We start from the raw sequence: 20475 nt of genomic DNA, 5'->3' as shown, positions 1-20475 counted from the left end.
TACCTTGCGTTAGTATAGTTTGAGCCCAGTGGAATAGGTTTCGTCGGATAACCCGACTGGCTGTTCCGTGTCCTTGAATTATTACCTCTACCAGATGCAGTGGTCGATGTTTCTGCTGGATGACAGACAACCCCGAGACTCACCACAAACACAGTAGCATTGATCAATTTTGCTGAGTCAGATGTAGAAGAAATGTTTCGGCAGGGATATTAAAGTAGACTAACGCTTAGTCTTTGAATATATATAATTTCGAGAGTAATAAATAAACCCATTTAAATTGAAATGGAGCCCCAGTCAGATGGGAAATTCAGAATTTGAGGGAATCTACACTTGCTTCATTTAGGGCTTTAGCATTGCAGGGAGGGCTAGGCAGCAGGGAAAATAATGTGGTTCACGGACTGTTAGACTAACAACTAGTCTCTGAAATGAACATATTTTACAGAAAAAAATATGATGAAAAGGAGCCCTGAGACTTTCTTCATTTTCAGAAACTGAAACTGTGGAAATCTAGACTTGCCACATAATCTAGACTTGCATGGGCTTTCTTGGATATGTTTGTTTCAGGGTCTGTATGGCAGACTAAGGGACCGTGAGACTAATATTTAAGCTGCCCCAACTGTGTAAAATGGATATATTTCTTAGACGGGTTTTCTTTATTTATAAGATCTCTGATCTTATGCACATCAGATACAACTCTAAAATAACATATCATTTCTAATTTCAACAGAATCACTAAAGGCGCTATCGTGTGACTGTAGTCTGGTTGATCACTTGGTTGTCCAATGTATATATACTACCCATCAAAAGTTTAGACTCACTAGTGTAAATGTAGCTTTTATTTCAGTCAACTGTTCTAAGCTTGATTTTGCAAAATATTCCATACTGTTTGAAGGTGCTGTTTACACATGAACTAATGCATTGTAAAAACACTTCGTAACGTTGAAAAGATTATTGTCATGAGTTCAATAAATGATGAAACTCAGTGAAAATTGGCGAATTCTTGAGTGTTTGTTCTCTGATGCCCTTCTATTTTTCATTTTATCTTAATGCATACGTGGTCTTCCTGCTATTTCACTGTATGCATGGTATTGTTGGTGTTAGTTCAGTTTCACCTTTCTGTATGCATGGTCTTGTTGGTGTTACTTCAGTTTCACCTTTCTGTATGCATGGTCTTGTTGGTGTTACTTCAAATTCACCTTTCTGTATGCATGATCTTGTTTGTGTTACTTTAGTTTCACCTTTCAGTATACATGGTATTGTTGGTGTTAGTTCAGTTTCACCTTTCTGTATGCATGGTCTTGTTGGTGTTGCTTCAGTTTCACCATTCTGTATGCATGGCCTTGTTGGTGTCCCTTCAGTTTCACCTTTCTGTAATCATGATCTTGTTGGTGTTACTTCAGTTTCACCTTTCTGTATGCATGGTCTTGTTGGTGTTACTTCAGTTTTACCTTTCTGTATGCATGATCTTGTTGGTGTTACTTCAGTTTCACCTTTCTGTATGCATGATCTTGTTGGTGTTGCTTCAGTTTCACCTTTCTGTAATCATGGTCTTGTTGGTGTTACTTCAGTTTCACCTTTCTGTATGCATGATCTTGTTGGTGTTACTTCAGTTTCACCTTTCTGTAATCATGATCTTGTTGGTGTTACTTCAGTTTCACCTTTCTGTATGCACGATCTTGTTGGTGTTGCTTCAGTTTCACCTTTCTGTAATCACGATCTTGTTGGTGTTACTTCAGTTCACCTTTCTGTAATGCACAGTTTCTTGTTTCTGTGTACCTTTCTGTAATCATGATCTTGTTGGTGTTACTTCAGTTTCACCTTCTGTATACATGATGTTGTTGGTGTTACTTCAGTTTCACCTGTATGCACGGTCTGGTTGGTGTTACTTGTTGGTGTTAGTTCAGTTTCACCTTTCTGTATGCATGGTCTTGTTGGTGTTACTTCAGTTTCACCTTTCTGTATGCATGGTCTTGTTGGTGTTACTTCAGTTTCACCTTTCTGTATGCATGGTCTTGTTGGTGTTACTTCAGTTTCACCTTTCTGTAATCATGGTCTTGTTGGTGTTACTTCAGTTTCACCTTTCTGTATACATGATGTTGTTGGTGTTACTTCAGTTTCACCTTTCTGTATGCATGGTCTGGTTGGTGTTACTTCAGTTTCACCTTTCTGTATACATGGTCTTGTTGGTGTTGCTTCAGTTTCACCTTTCTGTATGCATGATCTTGTTGGTGTTGCTTCAGTTTCACCTTTCTGTATGCATGGTCTTGTTGGTGTTGCTTCAGTTTCACCTTTCTGTATGCATGGTCTTGTTAGTGTTGCTTAAGTTTCACCTTTCTGTATGCATGATCTTGTTGGTGTTACTTCAGTTTCACCTTTCTGTAATCACGATCTTGTTGGTGTTGCTTCAGTTTCACCTTTCTGTATGCATGATCTTGTTGGTGTTACTTCAGTTTCACCTTTCTGTAATCATGGTCTTGTTGGTGTTACTTCAGTTTCACCTTTCTGTATGCATGATCTTGTTGGTGTTACTTCAGTTTCACCTTTCTGTAATCACGATCTTGTTGGTGTTGCTTCAGTTTCACCTTTCTGTATGCATGATCTTGTTGGTGTTACTTCAGTTTCACCTTTCTGTAATCATGATCTTGTTGGTGTTGCTTCAGTTTCACCTTTCTGTATGCATGATCTTGTTGGTGTTACTTCAGTTTCACCTTTCTGTATGCATGATTTTGTTGGTGTTACTTCAGTTTCACCTTTCTGTATGCATGGTCTGGTTGTATACTTTAGTTTAAACTTACAACTTACTGTTTGTTCTTCAGTTTATCTGGCAGCATTATTCTGGTTCTGTGCTTAGTTTCATCCTGCTATATGCGTGTTGATGGGTTTTTATTTGTTGTCCCCCGCCGCAACGCGGAACGGGGGACTGCATTCAGCGGCGTCCGTCCGTACGTACGCCCCGATTCTTTTTAACGCGATATCTCATGAACTGTTGTACCCAATGACTTCAAATTTGGTGACAGCCTACATTGGGGGATTACCAAGACACCAGTCGATTTGGGTGACCTTGACCTTATCTTCAAGGTCGTGACTGTTGTACCCACGACAGCTTGGGGATTACCCAGACACCACTTTTATCTTAAAGGTCACCACAACACTTGGACCACTTTTCAAACTCTTGTTATCGCCACATCTCATAGACTGTTGTACCAAATGTCTTCAAATTTGGTGACAGCCTACATTGGTGGATTACGCAGACACCAGTTGATTTGGGTCACCTTGACCTCCTCTTCAAGGTCGCCACGACACTTTGAACACTTTTCAAACTTATTTAAACGCGATCTCATAAAACATTGCACCCAAAGTTTTCAATTATGTCGACAGCCTACATTGGGTGATTATGCAGACACCAGTCATTTGGGGCATCTTGTATGTGACCAAAACATATAAAGTAGTAAATATAGATATTCCATTCTTTAGCGGCTGAGGACATTGCCATATCAGTGGCAAACACTTGTTGTTTTCCCTATCATAATGCATGTCAAAATTTAGTTTTTTTTAGTTATATCCTGGAACATGCATATATTCTCAACTCGTATAGTGTTTTACTCAACTCCTGTAGATCTATGTCATATTTTTTGTTCTCCTCTCCTCTTAGCAGAGATGTATATGATCCTTGTATAATCACTTGGTAAGCTTTACTCGATAGAGCGTCAAATAAAATGTAGACATGTCTCTAGACGCGTGTAATTTGACAACAGCCAAATAATTCCCACACGGGACTACACAAACATTTGATATATATGAACCAGACGGCCTTTCCACATATTTATCGCCCCTCACTGCTCACTTGACCCATCTATAGTCTTCTTAATTCGTCGCACTTAACCACATGAGTCCACGAACACATATTACATTCGTCCCACAGGAAGATCGTGCTTCCACATTGCTGTTTCAAATTTGTTACACTGATATTAACAACAGTCCAAAGGCTGCGGTCGATCATAGTCGCCTTCTCCACGTATATGTGTCAGGCTTGGAAAGAGAGTTAATGTGCTTATACCTATTTTAGCACGCGATATTTGTTATAATTGTACAATTTTATGTGTTGTATAAGTTTCTGCATGAATTGTCGTGTAAAGAGCTGTGTAACATGAGCGAAGTGAATGATGTTATGGTTGTCATGTTAATAGCAATTATATTTTATTGGCGGAAGATGCTTTGTTGTTGACATTCTTCACATAGGAGTGAACAATTTGATATATTACTTCAAAATCCACCCGAGATTGCCTTTAATAGGCCACTAATGGGATTTTCTTCACGCGGTTACGTGACTGTATTCAACACTAACACAAGAGATCATGAATAATAGTTGGTTTATCATATTTCACAAGACTCACCTGAAAAGATTTGTTTCTTAATTCAACAATAAGCTCAAAAGCCGCAACATACTGTTGGGCCTGAGGAAGGGTCCATTTGATTTGTATCAGGTAAGGGTGCTAGTGTGGTGTGTTAGCTGAAAAACATCAATTGATCTTTTTATTTTCACTATTATGACGTCTGTGTATTTTCATTGTATTTCCACTAAATTGTATCTACTTTTGAACAACGTCGGGAACAAACTATTAATTTTAAACATATTTCTGAACAGACTGTTCCCAAGGCTCCAAACTGCTCCGCAATTCGATGTGCTGAGTTGCGTCCCCTTGGCATGCTGGATCATATGATAGTTGGTTCGAATCGAACATTCTCCCTGATTATGCTTTTGTATAAAGGTTTGCTAGCACTAACCCCGTGTAAGTAGGTTTCCCTAAATTGTATAGACACGGGATTCCCTGCCAAATAAAGCTCAAAACGCGTACATAAGTGAAAATCTATACGAAGCTACGTAAAGCCCATCTCTACGCCCACTCACTCACCCATGAGCAACAGAATACAGGTGGTATACAATCTTTTGAAATTTATCTCCACTGCGCAGTTTATAGTCTTACTTATACAGAAGAAACATATTCGTCGAGTAAAATATTGGGATTCTTCCCGTATGCTGTATGCGTGTAGAGAAAATAGCACATGGCTTCATATCGAATCCAACAAATGTCCGCGACAAGCAAACGCATTACCCTTTGTCCTTTGTTAACTAGGAGCGGTGGCGTAGCTTAGTGGTTAAAGCGTTCGCTCGTCACACTGAAGACCCGTTCGACTCCCCGCATGGTACAATGTGTGAAGTCCATTTCTGGTGTCCCCCGCCGTAATATTGCAGGAATATTGCTAAAAGCGATGTATAAACGCACTCACTCCTTTGTTACCCTAAAACAATCTACAATACATATCCTGTAAACGCATCTTCCCATGCCTACTGCACTAAACCTGCATTCAAGAAGGAACTCCAACAAATCATGTTTGGCTTTCGTTGGGGAAAACGCCCTATACACTTAGCGTGTCTGGAGATTTTGAGCGAGGAGTTTCGGTGTTGGTTCTCGTGTTTCAACAATGAATCATGGACATAGGGGACAATCTAAGACTTAATTAAGCTATAAGTTCAGTTTAGAATGCAGCTGTAAACACGCATACATGTTTTAAAGTGCGTGTACGTGCGAATAGATGAAAGTTCAGATGGATACAGACTAATTGAAAATACTCGCAATTCAGTTTTGGGGGGATTTGTGTAAATGTATCGATTGTCAGGGGCGGATACAGAGAAAGCGGGGTGCACACTATTGAGAAAAGGAGGGGTGCACTCTTCATTTTCAGCGGAGTTTCAATGGTCATTTAACAAACTTTCAGCACAAAAGGGTGGGGGTAGAGGGGTGTGTGTGTGGGTGGGGGTGTCGGGGTGCGCACTCCTGCATCCACCCCTGGATCCGCCTATGGATTGTCATGCACTCGAGCGCACAAGTAGCTCAGTGACCCGTTTTACGAAGCGATCGTAGCTCTACCGCAGTCGTAAGTCTATGTTATGAGAGTTACGACAATCGTATCGCTGCGCGATGGCTTCGTGCAGTGAGCTCCAGGGCCTAGATTTTCGAAGCTCTCTTAGCGCTAAGATAGTCGTAAGTTAATGTTAATGTATGGCACTTACGACTATCTTAGCGCTAAGAGAGCTTCGAAAATCTGGCCCAGGGCCACATCCCTCAAAGCGATCGTAACCCTAATGTGATCGTAACTCCCATACTTTAACATAGACTTACGACAGTCGTAGCACTACGATCGCTTTGTAAAACGGGTTTTGATTTGCAGAGTTATGTCCCTTGTGCACACCAACCCATATGATTGTGGTTTGGAATCTTGGTGCGTTCCAGTTATGAATCAAGGTTTGTCACAACATCCGTGGTCGTTGGTTTCACCTAAGAGTTCTGCGTCTGAAACCCCATCACTTTCCTCTCACATTAAGCTCATTCGCAATATAACATAACTAACAGACTGTTCAAAGCGGTATTCACCTAACTCACTCACTCGTATTTTCTGAGAATGATACAGGAGAATGGTATGAAACCGACGATATCATTCGAAGTGTTCTGTTAATCTTGCAATGTTGAAAATACAGCAATCCCACTTCAGATTCTAAGGAAGTAAGAAGCATAATATTTTTCTACGTTGGATAAGGCGACATATACGATTCTACTTTATCATCTGGAGTAGCGGCCGAGGTTTGGTATGCCGGAATGTGAAGCTGTCCTTGGCATAGACATATCTCACGCTGTGTGTGTTATATATTGTGACTTAACCTTTCAGAAACAGAACTCTAAACCTGTCGAAAAGTAGAGAAGTGGAGGTGGAGTGAGTTAGTTAGGTTTTACGCCGCTTTTAGCAATATTCCAGCAACATCACGGCGGGGGACACCAGAAATGGGCTTCACACATTGTACCCATGTGGGGATTCGAACCCGGGTCTTCGGCGTGACGAGCCAACGCTTTAACCACGAGGCTACCCCACCGCCACGATCCGTTACTGACATACGTGGTGGAGGACATCAGCAACAGTCGGTGTGCTATGTATTGTGACTTAACCTTTGAGATACACGTACTATACATATAGATCGAAACTGATACTCAAACGTACCGTTGGTACTATTTGACCCGCGGGTATACAATTAACAAGACAGGGTACGTAGAAGCGTGATCCGTTACTGACAGAGGTGGTGGACATCAGCAATATTCCAGTGTTATAAATCGGCTGCGAAAATACCCGAATCGGCTGGAGGAGGTAAAACTTTGTATATCCATTCAGCGAGGCCAGGGTTTCACGAGCTTTCAGAAGATTCCAGTGTTGCCGTCTTACAGACGCGTCTTATCTGTGTGACCGAACTTCGCAGGTTCATAACGATATACATTGAATGTTTCGGGAAAGGTTTCTATAGCTTTTCTTTGCAAAATGGTTTAATCGCCAAGAATGACTGTCACTGGTTGATGGCCGGCAACAGCCGCTTAGATTGTGTTGATTATCGGACTGACACCAGCACCATGACCATTCTCATCAAGCAAGGGCCCTCAGAAAATTTTACGAACGTTTCGAAAACAATACATAGCCGCAACTCAAAGAAAAAGATATACTTGGTCGCATTCTAACTACTCGTCCCTTTCCGTCTACTTTCTGGTTACGGAAAGGGACGAGTAGTTTAAGTTAAATGTCAACAAAATCATGACCAGTCAACCTCTATTGATATCTTGTTCTTTAGGTGTTCAAACAGGCACATAGTTTCAAGACTGACTTGGACCTTGACATGAATGTTATAGTGTATGAAACATGCAAAAATTGTACTAAAGAAATTGCTTATTGAAAAACATTCAAGGGAAGTCTTGAAAGTCTATGAAGAAAATCCAGTGAACCATTCTTGAAATATCTTGCTGACAATTCAGGTTAACATGCTGAAATCTTCAAAGTGTCATCGTGACCCTGAAAATTATATGAAGGTCACCAAAATTGACTGGGCCCTGCGCGTTCCTTGGATGAAGCTTGGTGTCAAATATGAAGAAACTCCAGTGCATGGTTCTTGGGGTATCTCGCTGATAAGCATAACATGCAGGTTTATATGCTGAAATCTTCAAAGTGTCTCTGTGACCTTAAAAATTAAGTGAAGGTCGCCACAATTGACTGGGCCCTGCGCCTTCCCTAGATAAAGCTTGGTTTAAAATATGAAGAAAATCCAGTGAACGGTTCTTGAGATAGCATAACATGCAGGTTTACATGCTGAAATCTTCAAAGTGTCTCCATGACCTTGAAAATTAAGTGAAGGTCACCAAAATTGACTGGGCCCTGCGCCTTCCCTAGATAAAGCTTGGTATTGAATATGAAGAAAATCCAGTGAACGGTTCTTGAGATAGCTTAACATGCAGGTAAAACGTTAAAGTCCCCTCGTGACCTTGAAATGAAGGTCAAGGTCACCAAACCTGACTTGGACGTTTCTTATACTGTGATGAACCTAGTACCTATGAAAAGAATCTAGTGAACGGTTCTTAAGATATTCCAATTTGTAAGTACGGACGGACAGAGCCTAATACTATATCCCCATTCGCGCTAAACATGCCGTGGGGGATAATTAAAATATTGGGGATATCCTGTTTTTCATATTATCATTTCAATAACATCATTTATTTCCCAGGTGGTGCAAGATCAGTGAGTTATTAGAAACCCACAGAAAGTAAATAAGGTCATCAAGTGTATAAAATAGACAAACTCCAGGTACAAGCTTGACACCAGAATCTTATCATGAATGATTATTAAACGGAAGTGTCAGTTCGTCTGAAATAATTTGGTTGTTGCTTAATGCCGCACTCAATATTTCAGTGAGTGAGTGAGTGAGTTTAGTTTTACCCCCCTTTGAGCAAAATATTCCAGCAATATCATGGTGGGGAACACCAAAAATGGGCTTCACACATTGTACCCATGTGGGGAATCGAACCCAGGTCTTCAGGGTGACCTGCGAACGCTTTAACCACTAGGCTACCCCACCGCCCCACAATATTTCATACCCGTGAAGGTCCAGGTTAGAATATTGGCCTTCAGTAACTCATGCTTGTCGTAAGATCGTGTGATCACCGTGTGATCAGGATCGCTGACTTGGTTGACACATGTCATCGGATCCCAATTGCACAGATCGATGCTCATGTTGTTGATCACTGGATTGTCTGGTCCAGACTCGATTATTTACAGACCGCCGCCATATAGCTGGAATATTGCTGAGTGCGGAGTAAAACTAAACTCACTCACAATATATCAGCTTTATGGCAGCGGTCTGTAAATAATGGAGTCTGGATCAGACAATCCAGTGATCAAAAGCATGAGCATCGATCTATGCAAATAAATATGAGCAAAAACTTTAAACAATAGGCTACTCCAGTGCAATATATCAAAAATAGTATAAAAATACATACTCCTTCATATCTATGAATAAAAGAAAACAAAAGAAACCTTTGAAGTCAGTCAACACAGTCATAATACCCTTTCATACTGACCATAATCACAAAAATAAAAATAACAGGACTCCTTCATTTATGAGAAGTGAAAGTTTAATGAACTGAATGATTGGCTGAAAAGTTTAAAATTAACAATAACCAATGAAAAGCATAAAACACATGATGGTTTATTTCTGGGAGGAACCTCACCTTCAGACATGACAACTGGCCACATGTAGTATAGGTGAGGCACCTGGTATTGGACAAAACTTACATAAGAATATTCCCCAGTGTCAATGAAGTCACTGCTTAATGCCCTATATCACCAAATTCGGTCTTGTGCTGAAATTGATGGAAGTCATGATATTGCAGGCTTTGTAGGCCTGAGATTGAAACTTTAATGTAATACTGTGAAATCTGAAGCTGATGAACAAGGCCATTTTTGATACAGAAACTGATACTAGTACATGGGTTTAAATGTGGACAAAGATCGAAACTGTCTACAAGTGGAAGAAAAACAAGTCAATTTAAGTACAGAGAATCAAAACAAAGGGTAAGGGAGCAGTCATAATCAGGACATAACAATCGGGGCCCAATAAACCTACATTAAATTTATGATGACTGTCAGTGTTGGTTGTAACTATGCTGTAGATTTCATCAGGTCAATCACACATCATTTGAGTGCAAGTCAAGCGAGTGTGTCAGATATCCATGCCACTTCATAACTTGCAAATCAACTGAGTCAAAGAAATGATGCTCCCAAAAACTACATTGTAAATATCCATAAAATCATACATTTGGACATGTAGTCCAATTTTTAAATTGATTCAAAGCTCTTAAACTGATTCAGTTGGTCTTCAGTGATGATTCATGAATTAATACGTAATATGTAAGTGAGCGAGTTGGTTGGCTTTAATCATCCCATTCTAAACATTATTAAAGTTCTATCAGTTTGTTGTGGGAGGAAAACCCTAAGTGATGCAGGTCTTTGACGTTTACCACTATGGAGAAACCTACACCCTTAGGTTGGATGCTGATGATCAGACTTAACCAGGGATTACAATCACAGGTTTTGGCACACCAAAGGGCCACAACTCTGCACTGTGATGTGTGGCGCCTTAGTCGACCAGGTTACCCATGAAGTAATAATGCTGGTGGGGTAAATCTACAGTGCTGCTACAAACAGATTGGTACCTAAATGCCAGCTTAATCATTGATGAGCTCTCCCTGAAGTAAACCGTACCATAAACTATACATCATCTTTTCCACATTACAATCAAAGAGTAAAAATACAGTTTACTTTAAGCAGTGAAGAATGTTATGACTGTTGTATGTTGCAAGTTGAAACTTAAAATAAAACAGGACTAGGTTCCTTGAAAAAACAAGTTTGGTTTTACGCTGCTTTTAGCAATATTCCAGCAATATCGTGGGGGGAACACCAGAAACGGATTTCACACAATGTACCCATGTGGGGAAATGAACATAAGCCTTGACAAATGAATGCTTTAACCACTAGTCTACCCTTCCGACCCTTTTGTTGAAATAGATGGAGATTCAAGGTGTGTGTCTCTCACAAGAGACTGGTTAACAGCTTATGCCATTAACAGATCCACTAAAATAATGTAGCAATATCTTGTTGGAAAATCATGTCATTTCATTAATAACAAAACAAAACAAATGTATATAATCATCGGTGTGAAAAGAGAAATTAACCCTAGCATAAAATAGAAAGGCACACAAGATTATTTTTTTTTACAGTTAAAACAATAATGAAGCAATTTCTTATACTTATGGAGTGATACAAGAAATACAAATTTACACAAGTCTAAAAACTTTTTGAATAATTTACAAGGCATTATAAGATTTTTTTTTACAGATTTAAAATGTCTGTCAAAATAATCAATGCAGGCTATGTACAAATTATACTTGTCAATTGCAGATTCCATAATTAGCATAGGCCACTTGTCTTCATGAAAATGTCAAGAGCAAGCACTTTACAGCTCATAAATAATAGTCACTGACAAATCCTTCACCAAATTATGATATAAAACTGAAGTATTGCCACTCATATATTAATTCAAATAAATTCTTTTTGAGAAATCTTATACATGATGATCTTCCATAATGCACACTACATACATATTTAATAACTGATTCAAGAATTTTGATTTCTAATTCTCAAAATAAATATTTTCAGGATCATTGTCGCAATTTGCAAGCATGAATAACCTTAACTTGAAAAACTGTCAGCATCTTTGTGAACAGTTCACAAATATATACAGTAGATGGCAACTGAACATTGTAGCCAAGCTACTTAGTGCTGATAGTGTTGTCAAAAAAACATGGAACAAAGCCCCAACGCATGTTTCCAGTGGAAGATTGCCATTGAAGCATATGAACTCGTCAAAAAAACGTTAATTAAAACTCAGAATGTCACTGTGTATTATGGTCATCAAAGCAAACTTGGATGGATTATGGAATTTGATAAATATGACATAACAGTATGGTAAACAAGAAACTTGAATCGAATGTTTTGGTCAATGATATTGAAATAGATGGCAATGATGCATGCTCAGGTGAAACAATTGAGTTATGAAAAAACTAAACACTGAATACAATTATGTACACTTCAAACTATATGGCCTTTCAGGCAATAAAACATTGTCAGCTAGTATCCCCGATAAAGCATGCAGTAAGAAAGAAACAACACAAGTATGCAACACATGGAATGATGGATGGCTCAGTGTGGATACTGAGACTGGAACAAGACCGAGATAATTATTCGTGTTTTACACTGGTTCATAATTTTGACCATGAAAATTACACAACCATGATAGCACTTTTTGCCATAAATATATTTGCAGTTGCCTAAAGTTCAAAACACAACGGTTTGCACCCACATAAAATATCGCATATGAAAGTGTTTATGTCCTAAACAGGACAAGAAATTGATTAAAATTAGAATGATGCATTTTCTTTGAAGGTTTAAATATCTATTTCCTCAAACACAAAAACATGGATGGACAAAGACAAAACAAATCTTTTTTTCATATTTCACATATACACAAATAATCATATGTTGAAAGTATAATCATGCTGGTGTTGAGTTTTAGAATGACACACTTTCCATGTTACGGTACAAAATCTTATCACATTCTCTAGGCTGAAAGACCTGAATTTGATAAATTTGGATTAAGCATAAGGCATTTAGTCTTGTACTCAAATAAGTTCTACATATAGCAAGGGAAACACAAAAATGCTGTAAATGTTAAATTCCCTTCTAGTCCATCATTGCAGTTCATTAACAACATTTTGGCATGAATATGAAACTATTAGGATGAGGCGATGAGGTAATGTATAGAATGACATGATTTCTTCCGTTACTGGCAGTTTTTTGTACCGTGAAAGGCATTTTAGATGATATTTTTGGACAAACATTCACAGTAATTGAATAACATCAATGTTTCACCTTTTCACACATCCCCGGACACTTTTCTGACCTGTGCACATGGTTTGATTTTCTGCCCAACAATCCTGGAGATGGGAAATCCATCTTTGTACAATATTCTCGCCAGTTATGCCTGAATGTTCTCAATGTATTAATACGTTAATAAGAATCTGCTATTCGTAACAGATACATCATTGCATAATCAATCAAAACATATTTCAGTATTTAGATGCACCATTTGAGTGTAAAATCCCATATCCAAAGCTAAATGTTGCAGGTCACACAAACCATGTGCAGCATGAGGTGACCTCCATCTGCCGATATCCGTACCAAGCAGTGACTATAAGTAGGCTAACATCCATGAGAGGAGTGTGTGGCTGTGCGGATGTCAGTGGTAGCCCCCCTGTCTCTGTGATTGCTTCAGGAACTCTTCATAAGCTGCTTCTGTCTCATCATCCATCTCATCATCATTAGCACTGTGAAAGACAACAAGTTAATTAGTTTCTTTAGAAGTCACTCATGTTTCTTACCACATACTTAATGTTGGGCACAGTTATAATTTTCACATTTTCTAACATATAGCACTGGATAATTCTGACATGTATAAAATCCTGTATCATCAAAAGGCGCCAGGTCAATACCAAATGTAAGTTTCGACAAAACTATTCAGTGGTCTAGTAGTTATTAGCTGAAAACAAACAATACACAGTGGGCAGACAGATGGACATGTGATTGCCATATGGTGCCATTTTTTTAACAGGGAAGATGAAATGGCACTGAAAATCTTTAAGAACCTGGGTGTCGTACATGTACAAAACAACCTTGGCTATGACTGCTCTTAGTGTATGTTAAGATGTGGGAGCTACGATCACCTGCTTTGTATGATGGCACCCTGCTTAATTTTTACACTGAAGACCCATACACAATCCAGGTATGATTGAAAATGTCCACAACTGATCGATTTAATGGTATGAATGTTAAAATGCCCATGGTACTATGTTGATGATAATTTGTTTTGGCATGAGTTATCACCAAACATTTTTGCATGTTCTAAAAAAATGTACTATACATATATGATGAAATTTGGGTTAACTGATGTCTGATCCAACATAGAAAGCAAAGGCCCAATAATAGGGCCCGTCAGTAGGACATGGCACTTCGCAAGACCTTAGTACTTTGGTGCAACCAACGTTTCACACCTTTTCAAATGGTCTCCTGGTTGTCAGCTGACAGTAAAGAACTGTTTATCCTTGCAGTAACAACAAATATCAGAACTAACCATCCCCAAATTAGCCAACTAGTAAGACTGTCAACTGCTGTGACAGCCAAGCATGGTTGTACACTTGGTCCGGTCAAGTAAAGTCATAGTTGGCAGTCGCCCAATTTGGAACCAGAACTGGTTATTGACTACACGCTTCTCACCGGGAAATCTAGTACCAGAAGTAAACTGGACCCCGTCTTGCATATCGCAATATGGTGCGTACAAAGGGAGCTGGAAACCAGCTTAGTACCAGAAGTAGCACCCCGTGAGACTTACAGGCCCTATAACAAATATCAGATCAAGTAATTCAGATTCAGTGCAAATGAACAAATAGTGAGTACTTACTAATATCCAAAGTATGTCTGGTCCTCATTGTTGGACCAACTACTGTAAGCGTCATTGTGAACTCCCTCGTTGGATTCAGCCTGCCACTCCAGGAAGGCTTGCTCTTCATCTTCATTGAGAATATACTCTCCATCTTCCACCTCCTCATTGTAGAATCCTGCCTCCTCTCGAGTGATGGTCTGACCACTGGCATTGTAAAACACTGGCTCATTCTGGAACAAAAACAGATAGAATGGAAATTGCAATAATCTGCATCAGTGACCCACAGCTGGTACAAGAAGGTGTATGGTCCCAAATCAACACCCTCTAACAAGATGCAACAAATAAATAATCTATTTTAAAATTCAAAGCAATCCTGGAAATTCTATCGAAGGTCTTGCCATAATATTGAGCAAACTTTATGTATCACTCTTCATTTATTTCGTGAGTACGATGTTTCGATACAGATTCTTGTACCATTGTCAAGCAGGAAGTAATACCCACAAAATAAAGGAAGTTGTTATCCATAAAGTTTGTTCAACATTGTACTTCCCCAGTAGTGAGTATAGTTTTACGCCACACTTAGCAATATTCCAGCTATATGGCGGTGGTCTGTAAATGATTGAGTCTGGACCAGACAATCAGGTGATCAACAGCATGAGTATCGATTGATGATATGTGGCATCCAAGTCAGCAACCAGATCACCCAATCAAGTAAGTCCCCTCTTACGGCAAGCATGGGTTACTGTAGATCAATTCTAACCTGGACCTTCACGGGTTTCAACAGTACAGAGGCGGATGCAGGATTAGGGGGAGTGTGAGGAACACTCAACAAATGTGTCTGTGCTGCTCCATACCTGTAACAGTTCATGAGACACGGACCCATTGAATTCTGAGTCGCCACCTTGTGATGATGATGAAGATTCAGGCCGCCCCCAATTGGACAGCTTTAGGTTCAATACAGATTTGATTAAGAACTTGGTGTTTCTGAAATATATGAAGCAAATACAACATGAGGCATTAGCTGTTTCAGACTTTCAGCTATTTTACATTAAGTAAACAAAATAGATCTGATATTGATACAAATGAATTAAATAATAACTCACATTAATATGGTATCAAAAATGTAATTTTCTGAATAAAATTGATATTTTATACTTATCCTGACTCATGCTTATTGCTTGTCTTCTTCCTCTTGCGAACCTAGTGGAACACTTGTATCTCCTTATTGAAGCTCCCTTCAATAAAACATACATAAAATCACTACTCACCAGAGTTATCCCTGTTTCCGTTTTGGCGGGAAAAGTGGCGCCACTGTTCTCCCACGCTTCACTCTCTCCTGATTATGAGCCCGACACCTGAATTTGCAGGGAAATCCAAAGTGTCTAGTGGGGAGGTTGGGAGGGGGCTTACCTCATGAGTCAGGATAAGTATAAAATATCAATTTTATTCAGAAAATTACATATTTTTCCTTATCCTGACTCATGCTTATTGCTTGTAGAATCCGACGAATTGGAGGTGGGAAAAAATACTTTAGGATTTCATTGTAGTGATTTACGTCAATATATACCCCCCTATGGGAACTTCGTATTGGCACTGAATTTACTGCTAAATCTCTGCTGCTGTTTGCACCCTGTCCTTCCAGCTGCCTTTTGACGGGGACCACAATTGTTAACTTTTGGTCCTTTCTTCTGTTAACATTTTATGTGGATTTTGCGACTTCCATCTCTTGATGCAAGCATCAAGGGAGAAGCCGACCCTTTCCTGTACGAGTATTCTTACAAGTACTGGGTCATATCACTAGTCGCTAGATCGCATTGAGACTTAAGCAGAACTCTGCTGAGTGTAGGCTTGGTAAGTCATGTGATAAAAGAGCTTGGTGACTTCGCCCTCAACGCCTTTGTGGAACTGTCAACTGTTGTGCTACAACCAGTGGGCCGAAATGGTGAATGCCTGAGACGTCCTCGGTGGCGATATCTCTCAAGTAGTGGTTTGCAAACACCATGTCCGATTTCCAGAAGCAGCCCTCCATTATCGTCTTGAGTGAGCAATTCCCATGTAGAGCGAGTGTTGACGCCAGAGCTCTAACTTCGTGTGGGTTGGAGGCTCTTGGAGGATCAAGTCCTGCTGCTTTGTAGGCCCGTAGTATGACAGTTCTGATCCAGATTGATATCGTAGTGCGGGAGACCTCCATCTGTGTCGCTGTCGATATCGGGACGAAAAGTCGCTTGAACTTGCGTCTCCTAGTTCTGGATCGTTGTAGATATACTTGCAATGCTCTCACTGGGCACAAGGATAAGTCATGCGTATCTTGTGGTCCAAGGACGGAGGATAATGCTGGGACGTGGAATTGTCTGTCCGGTTGACCTGGCAGTTGATTCTTTGCGATGAAATCCCATCGTAGTCCCATATGCACTGTGTTTTGATTTTCATCACAGCGTGTTCTCTCGTAGTCTAGAGCATGTATTTCCGACATCCTGGCTGCTGTTGCTAGGGCTAGCAGGAACAGCGTCTTATGTGTCAAGAATTCGAAGGATGTTGTCTCTAATGGTTCGCTGCTCTGGCGGAGCACCCTCTCTTGTTCAAGCACGCGTTGATACAGTCCACACGCGTAGTTGGAACGCCCCTGGGTTGCCGTGCGCCTGCTGTGTGTGAGGATGTACTAGTAGATTCGGCCACTCTGGTAGTTGCAGCTGTGGTGGTCCTAGTTCTTGTATGAGAATGGGGAACCACACTCTCGCTGGCCAGTAGGGCGCGACCAAAATCAGTTGGAGGTTCTTGGTCTGGCTGATTTTCTGCAACACCCTCGGTACTAGCGCTGGCGGTGGAAACGCGTACCCGTTTAGTCCTTCCCAGGATATGCTGAGAGCGTCCATTGCCCACGCTCGTGGATCTGGTACTGGAGAGACGAATGTTGTCAGCTGATTGTTGAAGCGTATGGCGAAGAGGTCTATTAGAGGGGCTCCCATCTCCTTGATGATCTGTTTGATGATCTCGGGATGTAGCATCCATTCCGTTGGAGATGGTTGAGTTGTACGGGAGAGGGCGTCTGCTATGACATTCTTGGCTCCTGGAATGTGGCATGCTCTTATGTGGATGTTCAGATCGTCGATTAGGTCGAACAGTTGAAAGCAGAGGTCCAGCAGGTTCAATGATCGTGTTGATCCTTGCTTGTTTATGTAGAACGCCACTCTTGAGTTGTTCGTGTGTACCATGAGATGCGCATTCTGTAGAATGTTGCTCCAGTGGAGTATGGCGTTGACGACTGCTTTCATTTCCAGCATGTTGATGTGCAGACTTTTCTCTTCCTTGGTCCATTTCCCGGCCGCCCCATCGTTGTCGAGGTGTGCTCCCCAACCTTGGAGTGATGCGTCCAAATACAAATCAGTCTTGCACTCCGGCTCTGCTAAATAGATGCCTTCGCAGACATTCGATCTCTGGGACCACCATAGTAGATGAGGTCTGAGGTAGTCTGGGAGACCGAAGGGGTCTGGGTCGTCGAGATGAGCATTGATGAGGACCTGTAACGGGCGTAGCTGTAATCTTCCTCTGGCTGTCATGTCTTGTGCGGATGTGAGGAGACCCAACAGACTCTGCCATTGTCGTAGTGGCCACGGAGAGAGTAGGGCTTGTGAGATTGTCTGTTGAATCTTGAGCCATCGGTCCTCTGGTACGACGATGCGGTTCTGCGTCGTGAGAAATCTGATGCCTAGGAACTGCAGGTCCTGTGTAGGTTCTAGGTCCGACTTGAGTAGATTCACTAACCACCCCAGCTGTGTAAGCAGTTTGATGGTGAAGTTCAACTGTAGTCTGAGACGCTTGGGATCATGATGTACTTGAATCCCGTCGTCGAGGTAGAAGGCACTGTGTAGACCTCGACGATGTAGATATGTGGCTATGGGTTTCGTCACCCTTGTAAACAACCAGGGGGCCGATGATATTCCAAATGGCAGGACCTTCCATTGGTAGTGTAGCCCGTCCAGTGTAAACCTGAGGTACTTCCTCGAGTCTGGATGTACAGGAATATGCAGGTAGGCATCCTGTAGATCTATGCTGGCCATGTAGTCCATCGGACGGACGAGGTGGATTAGTTGACGTTGTAGTATCATGCGGAACTTGGGAGGTCTGCTTAGATAGTCTCTGTTGAACGTGCTCATATTGTAGATGAGTCAGAACTTTTCTTTCGAGTTTTTCTTTGGCACTAGGAAAACTGGGGAGTAGAAAACTGGTGTGATGTTGGCTTGATCCACAACCTCTATGGCTCGCTTTACTAGTAGAGATGAGACCGCCTCTCGTAATTTCTCTATCTGATGGGTCTGGAAATCGAACTTGTGAGGGTCGACTCGAAGCGGCGGAGAGGCCTGTAGTTGTATGCAATATCCGTCTCTTAGGATGCTGGATACAAACGGATCTTGAAGTATTCCCCAGTTTTCCCAGTACAGCTGAAGACGTCCACCCACTTGTGAAGGTTGTACAGGAACGGCTGGGGGTGGAAGACTCCAGTCGTTCCGAACCCTTCTTTCATCGTCGATGATCCCTGGCGCCTCTGGGTGCCCTGCCTCGTCTGGACCTTGCTCTGTAATTGCCGGCTGGGCGACAAAAGGAATCTTTTCCGCCTCTGGAGGAACCCACTTTCTTGTCCCATGCTTTCTGTATCCCGGGAAACTTGGACCTGCCCGAGTAGCTCTGGGATGTCTGCCTGATGACGCTGGCCAGAGTATCTATGGATCTGATCATGAGGACCTCTCTAGAGTCTTTGGTAACTTCCTTGGCAACCTCGTCGATCTCTCCAGCGAAGATGGAAGGAGTTGACCACGGGGCTGTGTAGAGTTACTTGGTGAAGTGCTCACTCCAACTGCAGGAGGCGAGGAGACCTTGTCGACGTGCTAGTCTCAGCGCTGCGGAGATGGATGAGAGATGGTCTTTCATAAACTGTTGGTCCTTCTTCTGCATAAGGAGGGCCGAGTATATCATCCTGTCTTCTTCCGCAGTAGAGTCTCGGATCTTGATCTGATCTGTTGAGGCCGAAGAACTTCCGCCTGGTCATAGTTTCGACTTGTGCCAACTTCTTGTCTTCGATTTTGTAAGACTTGGCCTTGGCATCACTGATGACTTTAAAGTTCTCATCGATGTCCTGTGCCTTCAGGAACGGATCCATGTTGTGGGAAGAGAACTTTTTGGCGTTGAACTGTGGCAGATGCGGCGCCTGGGCTTTCGTGGCTTTCTTGAAGGCTGCGTCCAAGTTGTCTGGGACCGCTGCGATGGGATCCATCAGCGGGAGAGTGATCGTGTCAACATCATCATCTTGCATGAGATAGGTATGAGCCGTATTATCGTCCTTAGAGGGTGACGCCAAGTCTAGACCGTTGGCCATCCAGTAGCGTGATTTCAGAGTCCGAGAAGATGATCCCGCCGTCGTCCTCAGTGACAGGAGTGCTGAGTAAGGGACGTTGATCCTCCTCCGATGGTGATCTAGGTGGAGACCTTTATGCGACCGCGGGATCTGTGTGAGACTCCTGCGCTGGAGACTTCGGGGCTTACCTTCGTGGAGACTCCAGCGGAGATCGGCCCGGCGATCTGCGCCTGTAGGATGACCCGCGTGGAGACCTGCGCCGGAGATGAGCTGAACGTAATGCCTCGGTGAATCCCTTTGACGATCTGCGCGATGCGGAAGATCTCTTGGATACTGTATCTGTACCCCTTCGCGAAAGTGCCTTCGCTAATACTGATCATCTGAGTCCGCATCTGGGGATAGGCTTACTGGTCCTTCGCGGAGCCGCTTCTTCGCGAATGCTGGTCGTCCGATTCCGTATCCGGGATGGGCAAGTCTTCCTTCGCGAGTGCCTTTGCGAATGCTGATCGTCTGAATCCGTAGCAGGGGATGACCGAGTCGTCCTTTGTGAGGGCCTTCGCGGATGCTGATCGTCCGAGTCCGCCGCAGGGGATGGTTGAATCGACCTTCACGCAGGCTGGTCCTGAAGAGTAGATCTGTTGCCAGACGTCACGTTGATGGATGGCCCCTCAGAAGAGTCGACTGCGTTGGAGCCTTCACCAAG

At 41.9% G+C, this 20475-nt stretch overlaps 1 protein-coding gene across 2 annotated transcripts in view; it reads right to left on the bottom strand.

The window, feature by feature from the left end:
• Positions 1-9482: 9482 nt before the first annotated feature.
• Positions 9483-20475, bottom strand: part of LOC124291564 (polyadenylate-binding protein-interacting protein 1-like) — a 31022-nt gene continuing 20029 nt past the window's right edge. For both annotated transcript variants that reach the window (XM_046728583.1, XM_046728584.1), the window contains 3 exons: positions 15277-15406; positions 14441-14652; positions 9483-13310 (listed from right to left, as the gene is read on the bottom strand). In XM_046728583.1, coding sequence (XP_046584539.1) covers positions 13223-13310; positions 14441-14652; positions 15277-15406 — 430 coding nt within the window. In that variant the 3' untranslated portion in view covers positions 9483-13222. The remainder of the gene's footprint in view (positions 13311-14440; positions 14653-15276; positions 15407-20475) is intronic.

Source organism: Haliotis rubra, unplaced genomic scaffold (assembly GCF_003918875.1).
Source record: "Haliotis rubra isolate DU_JTF1 unplaced genomic scaffold, ASM391887v1 Scf497, whole genome shotgun sequence".
Lineage (NCBI taxonomy): Eukaryota > Metazoa > Mollusca > Gastropoda > Lepetellida > Haliotidae > Haliotis > Haliotis rubra.
The sequence above is the reverse complement of the archived record's forward strand: the minus strand, read 5'-3'. Positions and strand labels throughout refer to the sequence as shown.